Source organism: Neurospora tetrasperma (genome assembly GCF_000213175.1).
Source record: "Neurospora tetrasperma FGSC 2508 unplaced genomic scaffold NEUTE1scaffold_4, whole genome shotgun sequence".
Taxonomy (NCBI): domain Eukaryota; kingdom Fungi; phylum Ascomycota; class Sordariomycetes; order Sordariales; family Sordariaceae; genus Neurospora; species Neurospora tetrasperma.
Window position 1 is genome coordinate 4140619 of NW_009799102.1, and position 25783 is coordinate 4166401.

The 25783-nt window shown below is 51.7% G+C and overlaps 10 protein-coding genes across 10 annotated transcripts; 4 read left to right on the plus strand and 6 right to left on the minus strand.

Moving 5' to 3' along the window:
* Positions 1 to 209: 209 nt before the first annotated feature.
* On the minus strand, positions 210 to 554 carry NEUTE1DRAFT_139201 (uncharacterized protein; the record flags this gene model as incomplete). The annotated part of the gene is made up of 1 exon (XM_009854374.1): positions 210 to 554. One exon carries the CDS (start codon positions 552 to 554, stop codon positions 210 to 212), a length of 345 nt encoding a protein of 114 aa, XP_009852676.1.
* Positions 555 to 1537: 983 nt separating this feature from the next.
* Positions 1538 to 2386, plus strand: NEUTE1DRAFT_102388 (uncharacterized protein; the record flags this gene model as incomplete). The annotated part of the gene is made up of 1 exon (XM_009854375.1): positions 1538 to 2386. One exon carries the CDS (start codon positions 1538 to 1540, stop codon positions 2384 to 2386), a length of 849 nt encoding a protein of 282 aa, XP_009852677.1.
* Positions 2387 to 2637: 251 nt separating this feature from the next.
* On the minus strand, positions 2638 to 6114 carry NEUTE1DRAFT_66226 (uncharacterized protein; the record flags this gene model as incomplete). The annotated part of the gene is made up of 4 exons (XM_009854376.1): positions 2638 to 4479; positions 4715 to 5478; positions 5534 to 5744; positions 6001 to 6114. 4 exons carry the CDS (start codon positions 6112 to 6114, stop codon positions 2884 to 2886), a joined length of 2685 nt encoding a protein of 894 aa, XP_009852678.1.
* An 89-nt stretch (positions 6115 to 6203) lies between these two features.
* On the plus strand, positions 6204 to 7440 carry NEUTE1DRAFT_84914 (uncharacterized protein; the record flags this gene model as incomplete). The annotated part of the gene is made up of 2 exons (XM_009854377.1): positions 6204 to 6458; positions 6645 to 7440. The coding sequence occupies 2 exons, from the start codon at positions 6426 to 6428 to the stop codon at positions 7269 to 7271; spliced, it is 660 nt and encodes a 219-aa protein (XP_009852679.1).
* Positions 7441 to 8395: 955 nt separating this feature from the next.
* Positions 8396 to 9779, minus strand: NEUTE1DRAFT_44886 (uncharacterized protein; the record flags this gene model as incomplete). The annotated part of the gene is made up of 3 exons (XM_009853315.1): positions 8396 to 8857; positions 8923 to 9200; positions 9716 to 9779. The coding sequence occupies 3 exons, from the start codon at positions 9777 to 9779 to the stop codon at positions 8396 to 8398; spliced, it is 804 nt and encodes a 267-aa protein (XP_009851617.1).
* Positions 9780 to 11797: 2018 nt separating this feature from the next.
* Positions 11798 to 14529, plus strand: NEUTE1DRAFT_117606 (heat shock protein 70; the record flags this gene model as incomplete). The annotated part of the gene is made up of 4 exons (XM_009854378.1): positions 11798 to 12069; positions 12136 to 12805; positions 12908 to 13224; positions 13282 to 14529. The coding sequence occupies 4 exons, from the start codon at positions 12002 to 12004 to the stop codon at positions 14165 to 14167; spliced, it is 1941 nt and encodes a 646-aa protein (XP_009852680.1).
* Positions 14530 to 16487: 1958 nt separating this feature from the next.
* On the minus strand, positions 16488 to 17949 carry NEUTE1DRAFT_147601 (uncharacterized protein; the record flags this gene model as incomplete). The annotated part of the gene is made up of 2 exons (XM_009854379.1): positions 16488 to 17746; positions 17804 to 17949. One exon carries the CDS (start codon positions 17593 to 17595, stop codon positions 16537 to 16539), a length of 1059 nt encoding a protein of 352 aa, XP_009852681.1.
* Positions 17950 to 19022: 1073 nt separating this feature from the next.
* On the minus strand, positions 19023 to 19344 carry NEUTE1DRAFT_43675 (uncharacterized protein; the record flags this gene model as incomplete). Its single annotated transcript, XM_009853247.1, is given in 2 exon segments — positions 19023 to 19148; positions 19162 to 19344. Coding segments are annotated over 2 exon segments (309 nt in total), but the record flags the coding sequence as incomplete, so codon positions are not given.
* Positions 19345 to 20369: 1025 nt separating this feature from the next.
* NEUTE1DRAFT_117607 (uncharacterized protein) lies at positions 20370 to 21722 on the plus strand (the record flags this gene model as incomplete). The annotated part of the gene is made up of 8 exons (XM_009854380.1): positions 20370 to 20502; positions 20748 to 20807; positions 20902 to 20910; positions 20981 to 20995; positions 21067 to 21108; positions 21174 to 21236; positions 21293 to 21352; positions 21431 to 21722. The coding sequence occupies 8 exons, from the start codon at positions 20452 to 20454 to the stop codon at positions 21677 to 21679; spliced, it is 549 nt and encodes a 182-aa protein (XP_009852682.1).
* A 1188-nt stretch (positions 21723 to 22910) lies between these two features.
* NEUTE1DRAFT_102398 (uncharacterized protein) lies at positions 22911 to 24635 on the minus strand (the record flags this gene model as incomplete). Its single annotated transcript, XM_009854381.1, has 5 exons — positions 22911 to 23051; positions 23096 to 23234; positions 23428 to 23467; positions 23588 to 24192; positions 24418 to 24635. 5 exons carry the CDS (start codon positions 24633 to 24635, stop codon positions 22911 to 22913), a joined length of 1143 nt encoding a protein of 380 aa, XP_009852683.1.
* Positions 24636 to 25783: the final 1148 nt, after the last annotated feature.

The window sequence follows — 25783 nt, forward strand, 5'->3', positions numbered from 1 at the left end:
TTCGTTAATGGCGGAGGCCTGACGATAGCATGAATATGTCAATCCAGAGACAGATAATGCATTTCTAGCTCGACGAAAGGTGTTTAATGGTGTATCATATGTTTATAGGCTCTTCCTGGACTCATTCTTTTTCTTCGTCCAGAGAGAGAAAATCGGGACATATCGGGCATGATCGATGTATGTTTTCCCCATGGCCTTGCTTCATCAACCTAGGCATCGGAAGACGCGCCATTAGGTAGGCATGCATCTCTTATGACCCCCATATTATCCTGCTCCTGCCTCTGCCTTTCCCTCTCTTCCTCGATCTCACTCAGTAGCTTCTCGGCCTTCTCAGCCCTTTTCTTTATCTCCTTCTTTTCTGTCTCGGCCTTCTCGGCCTTCTCCTGAGCCTCCTGAACCATCTTCGCGTCATCCTCAGCTCTTTTCTTCAAGTCTTTGGTAACTCTGGCCATTTTCTCTTCAGCGTTTTTGGCCTTTTTTCTCCACGTCTCCTCCTCAACCTTCTCCTTCTCCCTTTTGTAACAAAAAAGATCAAATACAGCAGTTGTGCCCATTACTACTTGATATATCAACGTGGTGATTCCTGTTCACGGAGCCATGGTTCCCCTGATTTGTCCTTGTTGTTGTAGTATGTAGTTGTTGGTGTCGTGGTTGTAAGATGCAAGTCGGTCACGACAGGTGGCGATGCATGGAACAGTTGATTTGGTGATTGATGGTCGCGCGTGCTCGTTACGGCGGTGAAGGTGGGCTTTGTTGTCCTACGGGTGCATGTTACGCTTCGTTGGGAGGCATCACTTGTTGCGGATGAAGGAAAAAAGCTTTTGCTCGCTTGGTATGTTGTTTGTGGTAGTACCAAGAACGACTCGGATGTTTTCTGTGGCGTTCCTTGTGAGTAAATGTGGTGTTAGAAGAAGATGGATGAGACTACCTGACAATTGACTTGGTCAAACCGGACTGAGGGGGCTGGGCCTTCAATCCACGTTGATAAGCATGTCGCTCCTGGGTGATGAGTCCCTGGGGAAGTGGTTTGACGAGCGAGAGGGGATGATGATGGAGGAAGAGGAAGAACAAGATGGTTCAGAGAATGGGATGGGCATGTCATTTTGTGTTCTTAACCCTGAGAATGAACAAGGGTGTTGCCTCCAATCCGCAGAGGTAGGTACCTGTATGATGCAATGGGATTTGTCCATTGCCTCTTTCCGTGGCTTGAGAAAGGATCCTTGGGTACCTAGGTAGGTAGCTGTTCCCTTCCCATTCTCGGAACAACCTGCAAATTCCTCGTGCAGACGACTGCAGACTGGACCGAGTGGAAAGAGTGAAGTTCTTGCATGTGCTCATCAGAAAACTGAGCGGTGCCGGAGGTCTGGTAAGTATTCTTCCGTACATGTTACGTCATGGTACGGTAGGTAGAGGTATTTCAAAGGGAAGCGTACCTGCCTGCCACCTTCCCCAGGCACCTAGTTCCTCCTCTCCCCAAGTGTCGCCGCCTCCGACTTCTCCGGTCTTGCCTTTTCACTTTCAGCTAAGAATCACCACCATGCTATTCCAGAAGGCGTCCACACGTGAATCCAAGGGCGCCGGGGACGAGCCTGGAGAGAGTCCACTTCAAGGGCCATCACCACCACCCCCGTACGAAGCAGTCACTACAGCCGCCGTTATTCCTTCTTCTCTCGGGCGGCCTGCAGATGCCCTTTTTCGGAAGGCCACTTTTGACCGGACCAAGCTCGTTCTCACCCACAAAGGCAGATCCGTTCTCTTGGTCTACTACCTCCTGTTAGAAGAAGCGCTTGATTTCGTCAAGATTTCATTCAGGTTCATATGCGCTCAGCTTCCGCGACATGGCGCAGAGGGCACGCCAGCCGCTAACCGCGCCATGGTCAACGCAGCCGGCAACTACGCATTTCTGCTGGCTTTACTACACGTCAGCAAACAGTATAACATTTCCAAGGGGCGCCTGTCGTTGCCGGTCAACGAGGCGGTGCACGCCATACGTGAGCATGTGAAAGGCGAGATGGTGAAGGATTTGATGCAGGGTAACAGATATCAAGAACAAAGACACGTGATGCAACAGCTGGTGGACAGTGTGGAGGGTCAATTCGTTCGGACTGCGTCATATGTAATCGACGATCGATACGATACTCGGGGAACGAAAAGGGTACGAGACAGCGTCGACACTGGTGAGCTGGATGTGTGGAAGGTGCAGGAGTGCTGGCGCTTGTTCAAGAGTGTACTTGTCGAGAACTGCGGTGACCTGCTCCCGCCTCCTGGCTTCGACATATGGGGGGGCAAATCCCAGGCTGCGTTACGACGACTCAGTCTGTCAAAAGGTACCTTCTACCACTCCATGGCTTCATCATTTTGGGAAGGTGCTCGAAATGTACTGTAGTCGTAGTCATCAGAGTCTGATTTTGTAAAGTACGAGTACATTGGCTAGAGTCGCTTTGGAATATTTCTAAACAGAAATTGCCTAGAAACCAAGTTCAAAGGTGTATCAAAGACGCTTGGATGCGTAGTCAGAGTATACCCAAGATATAATATCAAAGGTCTCAGCAGTTTTGTCAGGGACGAGCCTCACCAAGACCATTGGCTGACCTGGACAAGCTGAGAATATGGGTTCTGTTAGGGCTTCTCTCAAGGACTCTCTGAGATCACAGCAGACACTCTTCGATAACAGAACAGAAGCACCATCGAATGGAGATAGATCAATATTCATTGAAACATGGGTGATGGGAGAAGGGTACACACGCCTGTCGACAAGCAAAAGGACACCCCAACACCAAGGTATCTCTCAAATAACAACGCTCACCCCTCATCCCTCTCACCTCCAGCTCTCAGCCTCCTCCCTTTCCCCCCGCTGGTTAACTCAACAAGTTCCAGCTCCTATCACTTGACCATCCGCCCCTTCACAACCCCCATCTCCTTCTCCAAACCCTTCAACCTCGCCTGCCCACCCTTCATCTTCTCCAGCAGGTACTCCACCCGCTCACTCACATCGCCGGGCCTCCTCGCCATCAGTCCCTGCAGCATCACCAGCTCCTGCTCGACCTTTTCGATCTTTTGCGTTTCCATCTTGGCCAGCTCGGTTAACACCAGCAAGTCCATGCGCGCTTTGACCTTTTCGTCGCTCGCCAGCTTCTGGAAGGCCGCCTGGTAGACTGGTTTACCGGCCTTGATCTCCGAAGGCATGCCGTTTTGTGATTTGACGGTTATCAACTCTGCGTTGGCCAGCGCCTCGAGGGCGGTTTCGGGTGACGACGCAAAGGTGTTGGAGAGAAGGACGGAGTTGTAAGGGATCGAAGAGGAGGGGGAGGCAGCGAGATGGGAGATCAGGTACCAGGCTTGTTCGGTTGTGTACTTTCTGTCGGAAGAGGAAGACTTGGATAAGAGGAACATGCGCAGAATGTCGGAGGCGGTCGAGTCGATGATTTCTTGCACGGCCTTTTGTGGGGATTGCCCGATCTTGAGACGGCGGGCGAGGACTTGCAGGTCTGTGAGGCGGCCACCGAGGGCGGTGATGCAGGTGTCTAGTTCTTTGAGGAGGGCTGGGTCCAGGGGGGCCGGGGTGTTGGGGTCCTTCTTTTGGTTTTTGTCGCCATTATCCTGGTTGTCCGATTCCGAATCCTGCTGCTGCCCGTCATGCGCAAACTTGGTGTCCGTCTGCAGCTGGGAGATGACGAATTTCTTGGCTACGTCGGGAGATAGATCGCCGAGGGTGACGGAGCGGAAGACGCGGTCGGGAAGGGATCTCTGAAGAGGCTTGGAGTAGGAAGCGTCGTCCGTCAGGAAGATGACATGGGCAATGTTGGACTGAACCAACGCCGCGGCCCAGTCGGCGATACGGTCGTAGATGACACCCTTCTCCTCGCTCTTGTGGAGGAAGTGGTCAACGACGATCACTGGACGCCGTTCGGGGTGAGCTTCTAGGTACGCATCCTCTGAGAGATCGGCATCCTTGTCTTCCTTCTTGCGCTCTGAGAGACCGACTTGCTTAAGCGCCGATGCGGTCGTCTGCAAAATCTTGACGACTTGCGATTCCAGGTTCTCGGAGAAATTGGCTTTCACTCCCGTGGTGCTTTGCACGGCGAGGTCAACTAGGCTGCTGATGTTGTTGGACCAAGAGAACACAGGACGGTAACCGACCTCGAAGGCGAGACGACTGATGGTTCCCGCTTCGCCGCGCGCTTCTACGACCGGCTTGCAATCAATATGCAACACATTGCTGCGTTCCTTGAGCACTTGATCGAGGATGAGTTCCTTCTTGCCGGAGCCGCGCGGACCATGGACGACAGTGAATGTATCGACAGACTCGAGGAGGCCGGTTTGGATGGAGTCGATCAGGTCTTTGCGGTGGGTGAAGAGGGCGTTGAGACCGGCATCTTCGGTCTTGCGCCGACGGAAGGCGAGGATGTCGGAGGTCTGGGACTTGAACCATTTGTAGAGACGGGAGTTTGTGAACTCAAAGTATTTTTGGACGTGTGCCTATGGAACTAAGCGTTAGCAGTTGTCTACCTCTACATCCGCTGGGATGCGATCGCGTTAAGAAGTACAACATCTCAACCGCAGCTTCAACAAGGTCCGCTGGCTCAATGGCAGAGCGTCTGACTACGAATCAGGAGGTTCCAGGTTCGACCCCTGGGTGGATCGAGTTGTTTATCTTTTTGGTGGTGGAGACTTGGCGATCAGGGATATGACCTTTTTTTTTGTTTTCACATACCTTGACAAAGAACTCCCGGATGGGATCAAACACGGCAACAGTAAAGGCCGCTATCAAGGCGGCGACGAGCGGGATCACGATCCTAGGGTGGCTCGTGAACCAGGCCCAGATGTGATGGGCCTTGACTCGTTGCTCGTACGAAAGCCGTAACTTTGTTGCATTCTTACTTCCCTGTTCGCGCAAGACGAACCCATGCATGCAATTCCTTGCCATGATGGCGTCTCGGACCAGGACGAAGTCGATGTAGGCAAAGCGGGGCAAGACTTTGGAGTCTGTCGGTTGAGACGTGATTTCAGTGATCTTGCCGAATTTGCGGAAGATGCTGTAGAGCGTTTCTTGCGACAGTTCGGCCGGAGATGCGTCGTCCTTGGCGGCCACAAACTCAACCCGTATACGGCTGCGAGGAAGTCTGTACAGATCTTCTAGCCAGGGAACGCCTTCGACGAGGCCAGCCTTAACCCTGCCGAAGGGGTTGAACCATGGTTTTATGGGGTTGTTCTGTAGGAGTTCGGACAGTTTGCTTTCGACTACGGCAGCGGACATGTCACTTGGATGAGTGAACTTGACGAATGCGCCGCCATCCTTGAGGCGAGGGATAATCTGGGTGACCTCGATGGGGACTTGATCGTGGGTGTTGATGGCTCGCTTGACTAGTCTGATGGGGTCGATGAAACTGTACGAGGATTGTTCGAAGCGTTGGAGGAGGTCCTCGCTCGTCCATGGCCGCCAGATAAGGATGGAGCTGAGCTTGAGGGGAAAGAGGTCTGTTCGTGTTAGTCTTGAGTGAGTGAGTGAGAGTATGAGATGGGGTAGACTCACTGTTGAAGAACAAGAGGGATTCATGAGGGGCAGTTTCAATATGGCCGCTCTCCTTGTGAGAACCGGTGGAAGCCGTCGAGGATGAGGTGCTCTCCCACGCTCGGGTCGTTCTCCTGTGAGCGAGTGGGAGCCCTTGGCCAAGTGAACGTTGGACCAAGAGGGCAGTAGAGTGAGTGGTGAACTTGGGACCCCCGTGGCCAGGCCTTGTCGCCTGCCGGGAGAGAATGTGTGCTGATATCATTGCAGGTTCATCGCATGGTTGAAAGAATGTGGCGGGAGTGGTAGTGTATGAAGTCAAAAAATGAGGTACTGTACCTACCTAGCTACCCCGCCTTACCACAACATGGCGACAGCAGGGTAGGAGATAACCTAGTCCGGGCACAAGTAGTGTAGAGTAAACACGCCGGTTCCAGGCTTTGATCTCCTCAACTGATCCCTGGAAAGGGTTATCCAGGTGAGCCAGGTACCTTGAAGAGCTGACCATTGGGGTGCAACGTCATCGGGAGGGGCATTGCCAAGCCCTTTATCGTCCATTCGGTTGTGATAACTGGTGCGCCGTTGCCTGCCGCGGCTCCCGACATTTTCCTCCACTGGCAGTCTGATTGGCCCAGATTGTTCATCTTTCTCGCTGGAAGCTCTTGATGCCGCGCAACATCAACAATAAAAAGTGAAGACTGGTAACACAACAGCCAAAAATTACGAGACTTGGCCGACCGGTCGACACCAACAGCTACCGGATTGAGGCTTCGCTACCCCTCATTTTGTTCAATTCGAATATCGACTGCTCCTCGCTTCAATCTCGACGACAATACCCCCTCTCAAATTCCGCTTTCGAACCGCAACCCGACCGAACTCTACAAACTTTACACCTTCAAGAAGAGAGAAAGAAACAATGGGCTGGTTCTGGTCCTCTCCCTCCTCTCCGGTAGCCTCATCAGGCATGAAGCCCACCGAGACCTCACCTCTCTCTGCCACCACCACACAACCAGCTGCTGCCCCTCCAGCGCAACAACTACCACCAACACCGTCTCAGCCTTCCGCCGTCTCCTCCTCCGGCGACGCCGAAATCCAAAAGTTCCTCGAACTGCTCCAAGGCGACGACGCCACCAAGAAGTCCTCCCAATCCTCCCAACAACAACAGCAGCAACAAACACCACCCCCAACAACCTCTTCCGAACCAGCAGGGACAGCTCCCGCCTCCGTCCTCGCAAAGTACAAAGCCTACATCCCCTTTTCCTCGCTCCTCATCAAAGACGACCCGGCGGCCACAGAGCCCGAAGTAGCAGCAGCGCCCAAAAAGACGCGCTCCCCGACCTCCCTCGCCATGTCCGAGCACTGCCTTCCCACCACCATGTCCTGTCGCGACGCCTTCGACTACGCCTGGCACTGCCAGACGCCGGGTGCGCAGTTCAACGCCGTGTACCGGTACGGCACCATGAAGAACTGCTCGGAGCTGTGGGACGATTTCTGGTTTTGCATGCGCACCAAATCGTTCGGTCCCGAGATGAAGGCGGAGGCCGTCAAGGAGTATTACCGAAGCAAGGAGGAGGCCAAGTATGGCGGCGGACAGCCGAGTAGTGAGGATGTGTGGGAGAGTAGGGAGACGAGGGTTGAGTGGGATAGTGAGTTTAGGCAGTCATGGGAAGGCCCGGAAAAGGTCAGTGATGAGGAGTTCAAGAGGATGGAGGTGGAGAGGAGGAGGTTGATACGGGAACAACTTGGGTTGGATGAGAAGTGAGGAAATGGATAGTGGGAAGGAAGGATGTTGATATACCAAGTTGGTTTTGGGTGATGCTTTAAGATTCTTGGGATGTCATTACCATTAAACTTTACCATGGGCATTGCCAGCCGTCTGAACAGCCATTTACGTTGAAAGGTTGTTGCAATATCAATCCTGTCCAATGGCTCACCTTCGCTATGATCATGTTTGCTTCAACTGATTCTTCCTGCTATCTATCGTCTTCAAATCTGATACTCCAGAAGCAGTACCTTAACAGCCATGCCCCCCAACTTGTCGTGACTCCAATCACCCACCCTCTTTTCAGTCTTCAGGCCAAAACTCCTTAGATCAGGTTATGGCAAGATTACTCTACCACCAAATCAAGTCACAGATACGTATCGTCTGATCCGGTACCTCGATGCCGAATCCCAAGCCTTCGGGCTCGAAGTCCCAAGCCCAGACCCCATCCATCAAGGCATCATATAGGTACTTTGCATGCACAATCACCGCCGTTGGCGATACGTAATCTTCTCATCTCTCTCCTCTTGAACTCAAGAGCTACTAAAGATGTGATCTCTGGATCGATGACAGATCAGAGATGAAGTTCAGTGAATTATCTTATGATGGAGTGCACAGCATGGAAGCATGGCTCGATTCCGGACAAAAGCCCTAACTTAATCGCGGAGAATGCCTGCAAAGATACATATCTCTTTCTTCTTGAATATGGGCTGGGGGTCTCTTGTGGGGAACATCAGTTCTTTATCACTCTAGCTGGAAAGCAGAGAAAACTTGGATTCTTCTGAGCACATACTCCCATCCAGAGTCCATGGATGTTAGCGCTTCGATTTCATCGGCCCATACATGTTCGCCATCACATGTCGAGACTCAGCCCTGTCGCTGATGTTCATGGCTTTCTATATTTGTTGTCCGTACGGATCGTTTCGGGCCGTTGATCTCCCTCCTGGTAGGACACAACGGAACGGTGTCGCCTCCAGGGGTGCTTCTTGCTTCGGTAGTCTCGGTCTATTGCCAGCTAACGGAATCTTACCTGGAGGAGCCGGTTTTCCAGTGGTGCGCGATGTACTGGACGCTCGCACAACACTCGCCTCTCCTTCCTCTTCTTGTTTGTTCCATTCAATGACCTAACAAACGTGCTCCACCTCCTCCTTTTCGCCCGTCCCCTGGCCCAAGTCCGTCTTCAAAACCCGCCCAAAGGTCTCCAATAGAACCTCAAAGCAAACCTTGGTAATCGCCGGATCGTACCGCCCCTTGCTCAACTCGTCCCTGATAAACGCGTGTTGCGCCCACGCAAACTCGTAGAAGCTGAACGTCACTCCAGCCTCGCGCAGCTTGGCGCGAATTAGATCGCGCCCGGCGTCGGGCACGTGTGTGTCCTTGACACCGAAGATCATGGCCACTTCGCAGTGCCTGAGTTTGTCGAACTGGTCAATGGTGTGAGGGGCGACAAAGCCGGACGCGGTTGTCGGATCGGGGCGAAGAGCGGGAGCGGAGGGTGAGGTGTTGGGGCCGTCGTTGGGACCGAGGGTACGCGAGTGGATGTCGGTGCCGAAGTAGGGAATGGCAGCGGTTATGCGAGGGTCGAGCTGTGTTGTGTAAAGTTAGTTATTGGAGCTTGATTTATGACGGTCAGCAAGAAGGTGAGACATACAGCAGCTCTTAGCGCAAGATGGCCGCCCAGACACATGCCCGTCGCGCCAATGCGCCCAGTGCAGGTCGGCAGGGACAGGAGGTAGTCGACCGTCCTGCGCGAGTCTTCATCGTATGAGTCCAGCGTCTTGACTACCTTCCACTCATTGCCTTGATCGGTGCCGGGAACATCATAGGCGAGAGGCTCGGGGCCGGTAAAGTCGTGATAGCTACTCGGGGCGGCGACGATGTAGCCTTGACCGGCGATTTGGCGGGCAAAACGGGCAACGGGACCGGTCACTGTTCGGGCGCAAAGTCATCGTCAGCTTATCGGTGGTCACCGGTACCAGCCACCAAGGATTTCCTTGCGCCCGGAGCATCTGCCCGCAAAGAACCTCCCGCGTGGTCCATTCTCCAGCCTGGAGCTCGAACAGCTCCATCTCTCCACGGGGTCCGTGGGGTGTGTAGGCATCGCAAGGAATGGGGCCGGGCATGGGAGCTCTTAAGATCGGTCTGACCTTGGTAGATTTCACTGAAGAGGGCGACTCCGGGGAAGCGCCTGCAAAGCGGAAAGACGTATGAGACGAGGCACGTTTGAATGTCTAGATGTCACGGTGGTGCTCACGCATTGGGATATCCGGGGATGGTTGGGTGGAAGAGGAAGATTCCTGTATTGTATTGTTCGGCCCAGTCAGATTCAAGCTGGACTATGGAATGGGATGGGTGTTGGCGACGGGGCGTGGAACTCGAAATTCCATGAATAACGGAGTGCATCGGGTTCGACGTGCGAGGCAAAACGAGGTGATTTGACTAACTCATCGTCGACTCCTTGCCATTGGCAGAGGTCTTGACGTCGGCGTAGCTCTCCTTGATCAACATGATGGGCGGTGCGGTCGGAGCTCCTGTCTCTCGTCGATGATGCTAGATAGGTAGGGTTTGAACAAAGAGATGATGGGAGCTTTGACGCGAAAGACGATGGGGAGGACTGGGATCAAGATCCAGCGCTGACTCGGACGGACCTGGAAACCGAAATCGATCCCTCCCCTCGCTTCCAATTCTCAGCAGTCAGCTCTCCATCTCTGATGCTCCCGTCCCGCCAGTCTTTAGCGAGGGGACCTCTTGCCTGCCCCGCCCCGTCCTCCTTTGCCCCTCGGCCTCACAGTGTCAGTTTGCGGGGCACGCTAGTGCCTTATCCCACTTATCGCAATCCCGGGCCATGACTTCATGGGCCGCTGTGGGGCCGGCGGGCAATGCTGGAATGGGGTTGGTGGAGACGTCGGGCTTCTTTCATCTTCTGGAGCTGAAAGGAACCGAAGAACGAAAGCTGAAAAATACAGGAAGGCAAAGAGTTCCAGCCAAAACGCCGCCAAACCAATATACAAATCAAAGACTGAACGATGAAGCGTAACTAGGTAAGAAAGAAAAAAAATAATGAGCCTCGAGACACTCGGTCTTGACCAATCTCGATCTCTCCGTCAGAAATCAGGCATCGAAACCGTCATGACTTTCCATCTGTAAACAGAAACCCCACATTCCACTGCCAGCTCGCCCATGATGCAAGGGTGAGTTCAAGGGTGAGTACCCAAGTTTAGCGGCCAGGTACGTCGAGGTACTTCTAGAAACCTGTCGCAACTGATCGCAATCGCCAAGCGCGCGCGCGCAAACCACAAACCACTGCACCCCTCGCGCACACAGCCTGGAGAAGAAGCTGAGGTACACAGCCGCATTTTGCGACCAGTTTGCGACAGAGCTTGGGGGGCCTCTTTGTTAATGCTTGTAACGACTGAAAAGGCACAACAGCAATTGAAAAGATTTGGAAGTTTACAACATGCAGACAGACATGCCGGTCGCTGTTAATATACCTAAATCGCAACATCGCATCCTCTGACCGTTGGCGCAATTTGAAGCTGTTGAGGCTGCGACTGAATGGGGGAATTACGAAAAAAGGGGCAATGTAAACAAAAGAAAGGGGGTACAGTAGTTGCAGAGTCGCAAACGGCAACCGAAGCCTTCCACGCCAGGAAATCATCATCAATACTGTAAATAATTACACACTTTCAATACATTGCTTGAAGTTTTGGACGATGTAGTTGACAACATGGCTGTCAAAGTCCTTTACCACCACCCAAGGCTACTACGGGCACGTATCACCCATAGTGGGCTTCCCCTGACCGCGAACATCCAGGCTCAACAAGGCCGTAGGGCAGAACAGCTTCATGTGAGAGCCGTCTAGCTGGAACTATGGGGCGGCCATGGGCTGACAGACACACAACACATGCAAGTCCCATCTTCCGTGAACATGGCAATCAAAGTCTGGGGCAATTCGAGCCTTGCCTTGTCTGGGCGCCCACATCAGAAAAAGTGTGACCCTTCGTTTGAGTCTATTCAAGGTACGTACCTCTACAGGCTGTCTCCATCTTTGGCTTGGCGGAGAGTGAACGGGCCATTTGCGCGCCAATAGTAACCGAGGTACGTACCTTTTTTTTTTTTTTTCAGGCGCAAATCCAGGTCAGCCAACTTTTACATATCGAATTACCAAGCTACTTGCAGTGAATCGCGCGAGGCGGCAACCAAAGCCTTGTAGTGAAGGGATTGTCAGATTGCTAACAAACCGAAAAAGACGTTGCTGGCGCGTGAAAGAAGGTTCGATTAGCATCTGGAGGCGGCGAGCGGGAACCGGTTGGTACGGTTTGCGACTGGGCAATGCGACTGGATGCGACAGCATGCGACAGAATGCGCCCCGGCGCGCACAAGTACCCTGATGTACCCCGGCGTAGTGGAGCCAGGAAACTAACAGAAGCTCGTAGAAGCAAGAACGACCAAGCTCGACCACCAAGTTAAATTCTGGAGCTCCGTCTGCCCCTCCACAGCCCACCTTGGCTTCTTTCTCAGACCACTGTTCAGCAAACAAATAATTGCGACTTCCCTCCACGCAAACCAAACTCGATCTCAGCTTTTCTCTTTTTTTTTTTCTACTTTTCCAGTCACATTCTGGGAATTGTTGAAAAGCGTTCTCAAACTCACTCAACGCAACGACTCTTTTTCTCTTTTTCTCCTAACGATACCCATTTCCCTTTTTCAGCACATCTCACACATTCACAATGGCTCCCGCCGTCGGTATCGATCTTGGTACGACGTACTCTTGCGTCGGTGTCTTCCGTGAGGACCGGTATGTTACAGCACCCTGACGGCTCACCTTGGCTCACTTTGAAAGTTACTAACTCATCTTCACCAGCTGCGAAATCATTGCCAATGACCAGGGTAACCGCACTACCCCCTCGTTCGTCGCTTTCACCGACACCGAGCGTCTCGTCGGTGATGCCGCCAAGAACCAGGTCGCCATGAACCCGGCCAACACCGTCTTCGATGCCAAGCGTCTCATTGGTCGCAAGTTCTCCGACCCCGAGGTCCAGGCCGATATGAAGCACTTCCCCTTCAAGGTCATCGACCGTGGTGGCAAGCCCGTCATCCAGGTCGAGTTCAAGGGCGAGACCAAGGTCTTCACCCCCGAGGAGATCTCCGCCATGATCCTCCAGAAGATGAAGGAGACCGCTGAGGCCTACCTCGGCGGCACCGTTAACAACGCCGTCATCACCGTTCCCGCCTACTTCAACGACTCTCAGCGTCAGGCCACCAAGGATGCCGGTCTCATTGCTGGCCTCAACGTCCTCCGTATCATCAACGAGCCCACCGCTGCCGCCATTGCCTACGGTCTCGACAAGAAGGTTGAGGGTGAGCGCAACGTCCTCATCTTCGATCTTGGTGGTGGTACCTTTGATGTCTCTCTCCTCACCATCGAGGAGGGTATCTTTGAGGTCAAGTCTACTGCCGGTGACACTCACTTGGGTGGTGAGGATTTCGACAACCGTCTCGTCAACCACTTTGTTCAGGAGTTCAAGCGCAAGGTCAGTGATGCCTGGAAGACTGAGTTGAATGCCTAAACCATTTGGTTCATGGCATGAAACGTCTTATTCAATGCATATTGTCAGATGCTAACCCCCTCACAGCACAAGAAGGACCTTTCCACCAACGCTCGTGCCCTCCGCCGTCTCCGCACTGCTTGCGAGCGTGCCAAGCGTACCCTCTCTTCTTCCGCCCAGACCTCCATTGAGATCGACTCTCTCTTCGAGGGTATCGACTTCTACACCTCCATTACCCGTGCTCGCTTCGAGGAGCTTTGCCAGGACCTTTTCCGCTCCACCCTCCAGCCTGTCGACCGTGTCTTGACCGATGCCAAGATCGACAAGTCCCAGGTCCACGAGATCGTCCTCGTCGGTGGCTCCACCCGTATCCCTCGTATCCAGAAGCTTATCAGCGATTACTTGTAAGTTTCCTCTTCCTCTTAACAACGGTAAGGTGCCCCAAACTAACGAATGCACAGCAACGGTAAGGAACCAAATAAGTCCATCAACCCCGACGAGGCCGTTGCCTACGGTGCTGCCGTCCAGGCCGCCATTCTCTCCGGTGACACTTCTTCCAAGTCCACCTCCGAGATTCTCCTTCTCGATGTTGCCCCTCTTTCCCTCGGTATCGAGACTGCTGGTGGCATGATGACCAAGCTCATCCCCCGCAACACCACTATTCCTACCAAGAAGTCCGAGGTCTTCTCCACCTTCTCCGACAACCAGCCCGGTGTTCTTATCCAGGTCTACGAGGGTGAGCGTCAGCGCACCAAGGACAACAACCTTCTCGGCAAGTTCGAGCTTACCGGCATTCCCCCTGCTCCCCGCGGTGTTCCCCAGATCGAGGTTACCTTCGATGTCGATGCCAACGGTATCATGAACGTCTCCGCCCTCGAGAAGGGTACCGGCAAGACCAACCAGATCACCATCACCAACGACAAGGGCCGCCTGTCCAAGGAGGAGATCGAGCGCATGCTTGCTGAGGCCGAGAAGTTCAAGGAGGAGGATGAGGCTGAGGCCAAGCGTGTCGCTGCCAAGAACGGCCTTGAGTCGTACGCCTACTCTCTCCGCAACACCCTCAGCGACTCCAAGGTCGATGAGAAGCTTGACGCTGCCGACAAGGAGAAGCTCAAGTCCGAGATCGACAAGATTGTCGCCTGGCTCGACGAGAACCAGCAGGCTACTCGTGAGGAGTACGAGGACCGCCAGAAGGAGCTCGAGGCCATTGCCAACCCCATCATGATGAAGTTCTACGGTGCTGGCGGTGCTCCCGGTGGCATGCCCGGTGCTGCCCCCGGTGGCTTCCCCGGCGGCGCCCCTGGCTCCAACGACAACGAGGGCCCCACCGTCGAGGAGGTCGACTAAATGCATTCGTCCACGATCTGAAGTAATGCATCCTCATCGACCTTTTCCTTTTATCTCTTATTTCCCATTTTTATTTCACACTACGCGCAGTAGATTGGCACGATCGATCGCACATGGTGTGGTCTTAGGTACTTACGCGGAGTTAAACGGGTATGGGTTTTAAGTCACAAGGCCTAGATCTGCTTTGCTTTTGCAGTCTCAGTCCGTCTCATAAAGAGAACAAAAGAGGGAAAAAGTGTTATGAATGGAGAAGGAGGAGGGCAAAAACGAAACATTTGCATGGCTTTGTATTTAATCACGATTCCCATGGTTATCACTTTTCCTTTTGATGAAGACAATTCATTTATGATTGTTCAAAATAACCTGAAACAGTCCAAACTTGATGCAATGATGTGATTCACGTATCTTAGACTTCGACGGCAACTACTCAGGTCACTATGAAAAGCCTTGATAAGATCCCATATAACGCGGGACGTCCAGCGGCCTGGGCGGCTGCAGTGATAAGTAATCGCTTTATTGCGGTTGATGATGTAGACAGTCCTAGTCGAAAGGGAAACAAACTTCCCCATATTCGCACACAAAGTAAATTTATACACCCGCAGGGTAATCGAAAATGAGAGACGCTCGATTTATTGGGCTCCTTTCCGAGAGAACTCTTTGGATTCAAGAAAGGGGTCTTGCATCTTGAGATCTCGAAACCCATTTAACTTAGTGTTGTGCTTTGTTCGGGCTGAATTAGGTGTTGGGCTTGTAATTTCACGTCTGAGTTTCCTTGTTGCCAGATCCGCCCAGCGCCCACGTGTGGTGCGCACAGCGAGACTACTTACAGGCCGTAATTACAGCTCGATACACAAACTAACGAGTTCCCAAGATGTCTACCTCTAGGGAGCGCATGCAGACAACGTGGACATGCCGGTAGACCCATGACCCATAAGAATCATGCCCAACGCCAAAATACCAACACGTTTGCGTTTCGAGTTGATATCTCCAGAATGGGTAGTGCAGGTGAGCTGCCCATGAAGAAGCACCAGCCCCAAAAGGTTAAACACGACCACTGCGGTCCTCGTACGGATCTTTCAATGTCGAAATTGAGGAATACCTCTACATAACGCCAAGCTTCATTTACCTCCAATCCGAATACTATGCACATGCATCACCAGAACCAACAAACACATCAACAACTCTACCATAACATGGAGGTAGCCATATCAACGCAAATTACCTGGAAGCTACGGCTTTGATTCCGAGCCAAGTCATATCTCTTTTTTTTTCTTTCCTACCACAGTCTCGCCTGTTTTTAGCAAGTAAGAGCCCGCTTCGTTTCAATTGATGACAATGTTTCCATCCCAGCCACAAGAATCGTACGCTCAGTTTCTTAGCTCCCAGTGGGTAGACTTCACTCCCTCATCAGCCAATGGCAAAAAATAACGACGCGCAGTCGTGCGACTCGTCAAGCGTTGGAAAGGAAGTTATCAATACTGTTTCCGGCTTCCCAGTTGGCTTGGCCAGGAAGGAGTTAGTGATGTTGCGAACAAGATATCCGAACTTTAATTGCGGTCGGGGCGCCAAATGCCATGCTGAGTCAAGCGCAGCCCAAGAGGAAGAGATGCCATTATCCGAAATTCGAGTCAATCCCGACTTCATAGGTATGAACTGAAGAAACCCCTCCGAGGTAAACTTCCAGGGCAGTGCGATTTCAGTCCCTCTAGATCCAAGTCATCGCCAGCTATTCATGTCCCAATCCCTCCCCGTGTTACTGTGTTGGTGGGGTTCAGGCTCAATATTAGCTTGGTAGTTCTGGGACTCTGTACGAGATTCAGGCCATCTTGCATGTGGCCCGTCCCATGAAACCTCACGACGATGCATTACTATTAGACTGCCAGCTCGGATAGGTACATAGTTAGAATGCGTCAATGAGCTTCAATTTTAGGCGTGGAATATCAGCACAGGTAACAGGTATTGGCGTGCTCAAAATGAGACTTGTCTTTCATCGTGGAAAGAAATGCTTGTACTGGTGTGATGGTAGAAGTAAGTATGGAAATGTGTAGAAACGTTGACCCAAGCGTCCCAAACGTTTGAGTTAACTGAAAAAAAAAGGAGTTTTTTTTTTTTTTTTTTTTTTTTTTTTTTTTTTTTTTTTTTTTTTTTTTTTTTTTAAAATTTTTTTTAGATTAATCAAAACACTGTTGGATCACTCCGTACTAATCTGATGTTTCCTATAGGCTCGCGAGATCAAGGTAACCAAGTCGGAGGTTGCCTCGATGATGATGATCTGGGAAGTTTGCTTTTCTAGTCACTCTCGGCAACCCGACTTCGGATTCTGTATTTCGCAATGAATCCATACAGTAGACTACTCTCTCAAGCATACCTCATGATGTATGTATGCCTGTACCTTCCTCAGTCCCAGGCGGTAGATAAGCCAAAATTCCCCATTGCGCCGCCCACGGCATTTCTTGTTCTGGCGGCGTCCCACTACCCCGGTCCATGTACTCTTCGTGCGTGTCAAACCAATATGGGTAGAGTGCCTTGCAAATAAAATCACGGCATGAGTCCGTGTACTCTCCACCATCTTCATACTTGATGGGCTTCAGCGAGCCCTCTGGGTAAAAGTACTCCTCCGCAGAAGCGTATGTCTGCTCAATAAAGTCCCAGAAATCCATCGTCCATTCCTCTACGGGCACGTAGCGGCCACCGTTTCCATCGTGAAAGACCATTTGGGAAGAGCAGGACGCAGTGCCCCAGGTGTCAGAGATGATAGGGGTTGTGATGATGGTACTGGCAGTGCCTGCTTTGGGCTTGGGAACCAGCCGGTAATCGATAAACCACAGAACGCAGTCGTGTCTATAAATTCCGGTCTTGCCGTAATAATTGCGTTCGTGTAACGCTCCGAGGGCTTCTGTGGCCTTTGTCATGTTTGTAACCTGCGGACATTTATCGAGGCTTTGGTAGGCATCAGACTGTCCCCAGGCTGGGTTAAATTCGATTGCAAAGTTAGTGAAGCCGAGGAATCCATTGTCTTGCGCGCACAGGGGGAGTTTTTCGGCAAGAGTATCCCAGACTAGCATGTCCCGAGAAGACGTCATGACCCCGGTAGACAGTCTGAAGATGAAAAGATCTTGATGGGGGAGGACGGTGAAGTAGCGCTTGCCAAGGATGGTAGTAGGAGATGCAATGTTGCTGTTGTCTTCCTTTGGGTTTGTAGTGGTACCGGTGATAGTGGTGCTGCCGCTAGATGATGTTGATGATGACGGCAACGAGCTAGACGTGTAGAAGGTCGACGCCATCTTGGAAATTCCTTCCCTACTCAAACCCGCGTATGGTAACCCCTCCCCAAAAGTGGAGCTGCTTCCCCGAACAGATCGCCATTCGAACTGCTTATGGTTCATCCTCAACTTGTCCCACTTGTCACTATTGAAAGCTTTCTTCATTACTTCACGAGATTACTTGCAAGCGGTCCAAAGTCCTCCATCAACCATGTATACCGACGGGTTACTACCAGCGACCCCGGGGGCGGGTAGCGTAGCTGCAGGAACACGGGCAGATAGAAGATGATACTGATACGCTCTAGACGCGTAGCCTCTATCAATGGAGACCCAGTTAATGGAGAAACAGTCTTGGCTTATTGGCGAGACCCACATATCGCCCTCTTTCAGGGCCAGACGGCGCTCTTGCTTGTCCTTCTCTTGTTGCTTCGTGTCGAACTGATAGCGTTTGTCCCACCACTGACTGGAGGAGACATCTTCTCCTTGTCGCTCCTCGTCGAGCGTGACGCAGTCGACATCGAAGACGTGGGCGCTGGGTCGGTCGAGTGGGCGAACGGCGAGTTCCCAGATTCTGTTTCTCATCTCCCATGAGAGGAAGGGAAAGAGGTGGAACTCGGTCAAGGTGGTCATGTTTGTCGCGGTTCGTACCGATTGGGGATGGTACCGGCGAGGGTTCGAGAAGGCTCGGGTTAGCAAGAAAAGAGAGAGCTGGGGACACCAGTTTAGGAAATGGCCAGTGGAAAGCTTTTTGTTCTCACCTTTCAGGTTGTGCCTCCACTTTATATGGCGGAGGGGGGCCGGATGGGAGACAGTGTCTAGACAAACTAAATTCAATGAATACCCGCCGAATGAGTCAAGTGGCAAGGGAAAGATGACTGGCAAGGAACTGCGGACTGCGAAATCTGCAGCGTTCGATAAAAACCGGACATGATTGCCCGGTGCAGGATGGACTGCAGTCCATTGCAGTATCTGGAAAGAAATGATTCCGTGCCGCCTCCCCATTTTGAATAATTGTATTACACCATGCACCCGCCTGGACGGAAATCAAGCAACTGAACCTGTAAATGATGACCGCATCCTCAGCTGCCCGCTTACATAGAGGTACCTCTAGGTACATATGCGGTTCTCGCGGCGGTCCTTGAGGCCACTTCGTTCTTGCCTTCGCACTTGCCTTCGTACTTGCTGATGCGCTTCGGTTGCCGACACGAGCCGCGGGACGTCGGACAATCGGACATGTCAACCTCTACTACTCTAGTAGGTACTTGGCTCCTCTTGCCCTTGATCTTTCCTTAACTGCCCGAACTCCATGCATCAAGGTTCCTACGAGTCAAGCAACTGTCCTTCCCTCCGACCTCCATCTTTCAGTTGCAACCAAGTGGGAACTCCTTCTCATTCTGACCTCCTCGTCCCCCCTCGTCACTGACGACGAACACCAAACGTTGTTTCTTTTGAGTTCTGTCTGCCCTCTCCACTCAAAAACTTGTCGATTTGCACTTGTGCACAGTCCAATCCTTCCAGCTACTTAATCCCCCCATTCCCCCGTCCTACTTTTGGCTGTGTTCTTCGCTTGTTCTCAGTCAGACATCAACTTTTCATTGCAACTTCAAACAAACCTCACCCTTTTCTCTGCTTTCCACTGAGACGTCTGCCATGCATCCGACTCTGGATCCTGACATCTTCAACACGTCTTGCAATTCTTTCCTCTCGTCTCCATTGGTCTGACACCCAAACCAAGTCCAACGTTGTCTTTTCTCGCCCCCACTTCGCTCGCTTCCTCCGATCCGTGTCCGAGTCTTGCCCGGCCGCATTCGAGCTTCGAAATTCCGAATTCGTTGTCGAGCCCGCTTCAGTCCCTCTCTCTGTCAACACATCGACTCGAGTTTGCTGGCGCTTCATGGCTGTGAGTTCCTCTCTTCGCACTGACGCCTGGTTGAAGCATCCCGTCTCTCAAAGGCACAGAGAGACACTATTGTCTCTACAGAGCTTCTTGACGCACTTTCACAGGCATCGAATCTCCTCGAGTCCGCCGTGGGTGCCGAATTGCTCTTTTGAGCTTCAAGACCGTCTGCCAAACAACCTGTCGAATCGAGGTCACGCCCGTCACTGCGCTGCATGTCATCGACGAGACGCTTTGCGCCGTTGTCGGTGTCGCTTTCCTTGAGCTTGGCAAGTCCTGCATTCCTCAGCTCGCGCCTTGCTTCACAGCTAGGCTGCCTCGAGATGTCTGGTTTTACCGGTCCAAGGTACATTCGCATCCCTATTTCATGACGTCAACTAACTTTCGCTTTTTGACAATTCAGGCTTACTTGACAATCGCTTGTTTCTCGAAACTCGCAATGTGTCGATGGCTTTCAACTGCTGACTGAGTTTGTCACATTTCCGTCCATATATCCGAACGGCCTAGCTTAGTACGATACCTCTGGGGGGTTACTAAATGTAACGAACTCGGGAAGGTCGGCAATCGCTTGTTTCTCGAAACTCGCGATGTGTTGATGGCTTTCAACTGCTGACTGAGTTTGTCACATTTCCGTCCATGTATCCGAACGGCCTAGCTCAGTACGGTACCTCTGGGGGGTTACTAAATGTGGCGAACTTGGGAAGGTTGGCAAAGCTGACTGAGTCTGTCACGTTTCCGTCCATGTATCCGAACGGCCTAGCTCAGTACGGTACCTCTGGGGGGTTACTAAATGTGGCGAACTCGGGAAGGTTGGCAAAGCTGACTGAGTCTGTCACGTTTTCGTCCATGTATCCGAACGGCCTAGCTCAGTACGGTACCTCTGGGGGGTTACTATGTGGCAGGTTCGGGAAGGTCAGCAACCGCTTGTTTCTCGAAACTTGCGAGGAGTTGGCGGCTTTCAACGTCAGTTGAAAGTGGTAAATCCCCCTGCACGTCAACCAATGGGTCCATTTTCCGTCTCTAGGGGCGGAACTTGGGGGCGGCGAAGTCGGCCTCTGCAACCTCCACGTGGTGCCGCCTGGGAACCTGACCTTTAACGTGGTCAGAGCCAGTGCAGAGACGCAATGTCTCTTCACGCCATGAAAGGACAAAAGAACGCTATGTCAATCTTGAAGGTAAGTGAACCTGGCTCTCGTCTGAACGTTCAAGTGCCGATTGGTGATTTTTGCATCAGTTGACAGATGACGGTCAGCTCCTCGGGTGACATAAAAAGGAGTCGGACCTCCCAACCGACCAACACACGTGAATCAGACGAAATGGCACCTCGCCGTCGCCGAGTTTCCCAGCCTCGTAAGCGATTCTAACAAAATCGATACTTTCTCTTCAACTGTTGTATATTACTGACACAAACCATTGGAAGGACATGAAGGACAACAAAGTTGGGCGCACCAAGCGCCGAAGGCACAAGACTGCCCTCCAGGTACGTAAAGTACCTACACGCCTTCTGTTCAGCACTGAAGGAAGAGCCCTCACCCACTAGCAGTATGTACCTCTAACTAACTTCAACCTGGCAGAAACTGCTGGTAAACAGTTACTCATATCTTGACTCGTTGATATGACGACTAGCTAATCTAGGTCACATGGCGCCTCTAGGACGACACCAAGGAGGTATGTTCGGTATCATACAAGGACACTGACCCGGCGAGTGCATTCATACCCGTTTGGCTAACACAATTAAGGCCTGGGAGAAAAAGCTCGACGCCTCCGACCGCCGCATGAACGTGAGTAAATCTCATGTATTGGTAGATTATGCACACGTTGGTTGCTAATCAATACATTTGCATAGGACACGGCGGCAGAGATGCTGGCGCTGAAACGAAAGCTCCAGGAGCAGCGCCGTGCACATGCTGTAAGTTTGTATGCTAGCCGTGATGTTCAGAAATACTTGCTAACAATATGGATTAGGAACTCGTCAAGGAGCATGAGAAGGCCGAGACAAAGCAAGAACTCTTGGCCCGGCTAGCGGTAAGTACCTTACATTTGTTGTAACAATAAACAATGTGTTACCAAATAAAGTATATGCAGAGTCTAACATTCATTGAGTCCGTCGGCAACGCCACCACCACCGCTGGCGACGACGGCGACAAGGCTGCGGCAGCTGCCTCGAAGACAAGAAAAGGAGGGACAATAAAAGATTCCGGTTTGGGCAGTTCAATAGACTCCATCGCAGAAGAGACCGTCAACAAGAGAATAATATACAAGCTCGGGGTTCTAAATCTGCACCCGCCATTGAAGTTGAATAGCGACTCGGAGATAAGATGGAAGGACATCCCGACAATGTTCCATTTCTAGTTTATACCAGCTTGGTATACTGAATACAAGACATTCCAGCCCATCCCCGATGCCGCAATGACATATTGAAATGCCTAATAACCGATTGAAAACACATATGCACCACTTACGTCAGTATATCTACTACGGCATGAGGCATGGAGCGACGGACAAAGTGCAGTCGCAGAGTGTCAACATGCATCGGCACCTCAACTGGTGGTCTCCGGACGTACCGCAAAGACTCGGGGCACAGGGTTTTAGGTTCCCTGGATATCAGGCATAATCTGGAAGTATATTGCAATATTTATGCCTACTATAAATTGTATGCAAGACGGTGAACTATAATATCTCCACCCTCTAGCGTTTATGAAAAGATAGATAGGGAATGGTATGAAATTGGAAAGACGAATTTTAAAGTGCTCCTGGGTAGCAATATATCTCCCCTACTATTATTTGCGAACATAAAATGCACACATTCGGGCAGTATACTTACATATCATGCCTAATATCCAGGGAACCTAAAACCCTGTGCCCTGAGTCTTTGCGGTACTGTTTGAACATTGTTATAGTGCCTGTAGGCCTTGAGCAGCGAATTCTATTGCCTCGGTTGTCTATAAGCCCTGCTTGCGTATCTTAGCAACATTCCCTCATTCTTCCAGTTAGTAAATGTAATGCTGCCTGGGTTACATGTAAAATCTGTTTCTTCACCCAACCTGCCTTCTATCCATATCCAAACAATCGTGTCTTTCCAGCTCCATGCTTCCCTTCACCTTCTGTCGTGTGGCACGTTGTTTCATTGACCGTAGTCTGGTTCATTGATCGATCTCGAATTAAGATAGATCCCCCGAATGAGGAACCCCGTGTCATATACCCACCGCATTTCTCCAACGGCCCTCAACTCTTAATCAATGTACTATTCCCAAGGGAGCTAAGTGAGTGAGCGAGCAGAGATGTCCAGTTTGGGCTAAACCTCGGTGCCTAGCAACCGCTCAAGAGCAACTCATGGAAGTCGGAAGAAAAGTGAACAATGTTGAGGCCATCACCAGTTCTTGGCATTCTCTTGGCACTAGTGGATTACGACCCACACATGGCTGCCCTGTATATAAGTCGGATGTCATCCTCCTTCCTCCACCTCTTTTCTTTCTCTTCAATGAATCGAGACTTTTACTACCACAATATCGTTTACCATAATCAATCCCTTCCGCATAGTTCAACAAATCAAGCATGAAGAAGGGAGGCGGTGCTACTTCTACTACTTTGTACGCTCATGATACTGTTTGGGCGCGGGTTTGAGATGATGGGGTGTCGAAGCATCAAGAAGGAGATTGGGATGAGGGATGGCACGGATTGATGGTCTAATCGCGGGCGTCACTGCTGTTTCCTTCGAAGGCCGCTGGAAAATGAAGCTAGGACACTTTGAAATGGCTGCTGAGCAACGATTGCAAACACATTATCATTAACTGGATTACCATGTTTGGAACGAGAACAAGCCTTGATGAGCGAGTAATATGTCTCTGCAAGGAGTAAGGAGACCGATGGTGAGAATGTCGGGGCTTTGGTGTGTACTACGAGGACCCTGCTTTCACATTATTTTGTACCTCTAGCCAATAATAATTTTGCCGTGGAATGGCTTTTCCCGACAAAGCATATCCAACCATTACAACCTTCTGTTTCCCAACTCTCACCTCCTTCACAAGCCGTATTCCGCATCACGTCCATCCCTAATTGACCCACTCCCATACCCAATCACTCCCCTCTATCATTCCCACCACCTTCCAACTCTTCTCAACAACATCTTCTCATCGTTCGCTACAGAATCCCAAGGAAATGTCAGCAAACACATTCAACCAAACACCAACCTCTGCAACCAGTAACCAAGTCAAGGCCAAAGCAGTCACAGCGGATACCGAGTAGGGTGAGTACACTTACACAAATCCGGTCTCCTTCCCAACCCAGCAACCACCCCATCCCAAGTCGCCGGGTTCACCACCTTCACCACACCGGCATCGATACTCCAAACCACGCGTTCGTTCCGAGCAGCGTAAATACACACACGCCAGTCGCCGGCGTCTTGGAAGCGAAGGCCGGACAGGACGAGGGATCGCTGGCCTAGGGTGTCTTGGACAGGGATAGAGGTGAGGTAGACGTGGAGGGTCACTTGGATTGGAGGGGCGGGGAGGGTCATGCTGGTGTTGGCATTTGCGTTTGTGATGCCATTTGTGATGCCATTTGTGATGCCATTTGTGATGCCGTTGGTGATGCCGTTTGTGATGCCGTTGGTATTGGCAATGGCGGTTGCGGAGGTTGCGTTTGGAACAGTGGCTGGGGCTGGGTTGACTGGGTTGACTGGATTGATGTTGGCCATGTCTGGAAACAGCGTTGGGTACCGGACTAGGGCAGCGTCTGGTAGTGTGCCTGAGCCTTGCCGTTGATTGGCGACTGCATCATTTGAGAAGTTGGTAAACTCGATGAAATCTACTCGGCCCCTGTTTTGGTTCGAGTTCTCAGCTGGGATGGCACCTGTATTTATGAACCTGGTTGCCCGTGCGCGAATGGAAAGCCCTCCCAGCTGCGCTTCCTAGGCGGGGAGCCGAATCACGGCCGGGTTGCAGCTGTCATCAACGAAGTTGTTGTGGATGGGGGAGCGTAGGGGAATGAGGAGGGTGGGAGAAGGGGGGACTGGGAGGGGGGACAGATCTATAAAGGGAGCCCCGGTGAGAGGATTGGACGAGGGGTTTATATCACCGACACTGGCTGACATCGAATGAAACCCGTTGGAGATGGCGGGGGGCGCCATGTGATTGTTGTTCGGGAAGTAATCGAGATTGGTCGAGGGAACGTTGTCGGAAGGGGTGCCTGTCCCTGTGCCATTGGTAGAACTAGAAGCGAGATCCATGTCGATGGACATGAGGGAGGAGGCGGTTTGTGGTGTTGAGGTGGGAGATTCCTCTGGTACATGTAGCTGCGGGGAGGACATGTTGGAGGTTTGGATTGTTTCAGAGAAGTTGTAGTTGTGATTGGCAGTGGACCTGATGTTATTGTTGTCAATGATGCTGAACTGAAGATGGTGTTGCTGCTGGTCGAGATAGTTGAGAGGCTGTGGATTGCTGCTTTAACGAAGTGAAGTTGTTTGGGAAGAAAACATCGGAGAAAACATCGATGCTGGGTGCGGACCGACAGGAGCTGGAATTGGTTGAACACCGCATAAACATGCAGTGGTTGGGCATTGCCAGGAGCACATCGGTGGAAAGGGAACCAGGGACGATGTGGCGGGCTTCCACCAGGCAGCCGCTCCTTCCACTTCCACTTCCACTTCCTTACCACCTGTATCCGATCTCATCCCATCCCCCAAGGCCTGCCAACCTAGGCATCAATTGCCTAGTAACCACTTCCGCTTCATAACCCCTCATGCCGTACCTCCTTCCATCACCCCCAGCCACATCGACCAGTCCGATTCTGGTCGCATAGCACAAACAGTAGTGCCGTCCCAGCTCTGCATCTCCCACCCCGTCCGCCTTCGAGTTCGATTCGCGGCCGGGGCAGATCATGAGGTTCTTTTCAACAAAGACAAAGGCCGACAGCGTGCCGTCCATGTCGTACACCGCGGGATTTGTACACTGGCGGGCTACTGGGCCAGTTGAACCAAGCAACCGGCTGTGCTATCTGTTGGCTTCTCTTTTTTTTTTTTCTTTTTTTTTTTTTTTTTTTTTTCTTTCTTTCTTTTCCTGTCCCTTTGATTAAGACTCTACTACCAGCTAGTCGTCATCGTCAGACTTGGTGTTTGTGGAAGCCCAATTAGTTACCAGAATTGTGCTGACTGATATTGATGGAAGTCTGAGTAGAAGGAGGGACACACACATATGAATAATATTGTCCGTGGTAGACGCGGCAGTGTCAAAAGGCAGTAACTACGGTTCCAAACTTCGTGTCTCTATCCGTGCCGTGAGGGAGAGAGGCAGTTCTGATGCACTACCACTGCATGATCACGATCACGGATGTAACCCGTCAGACCCATCCATATGTAGAGTAACAAGGAACATTTCGATGGGTGGGCTCCCTTAGGACACCCACCACATCCCGATATATCTTAACGTCTGCGTCTCCGAATACGCTAGCAGGCACTTA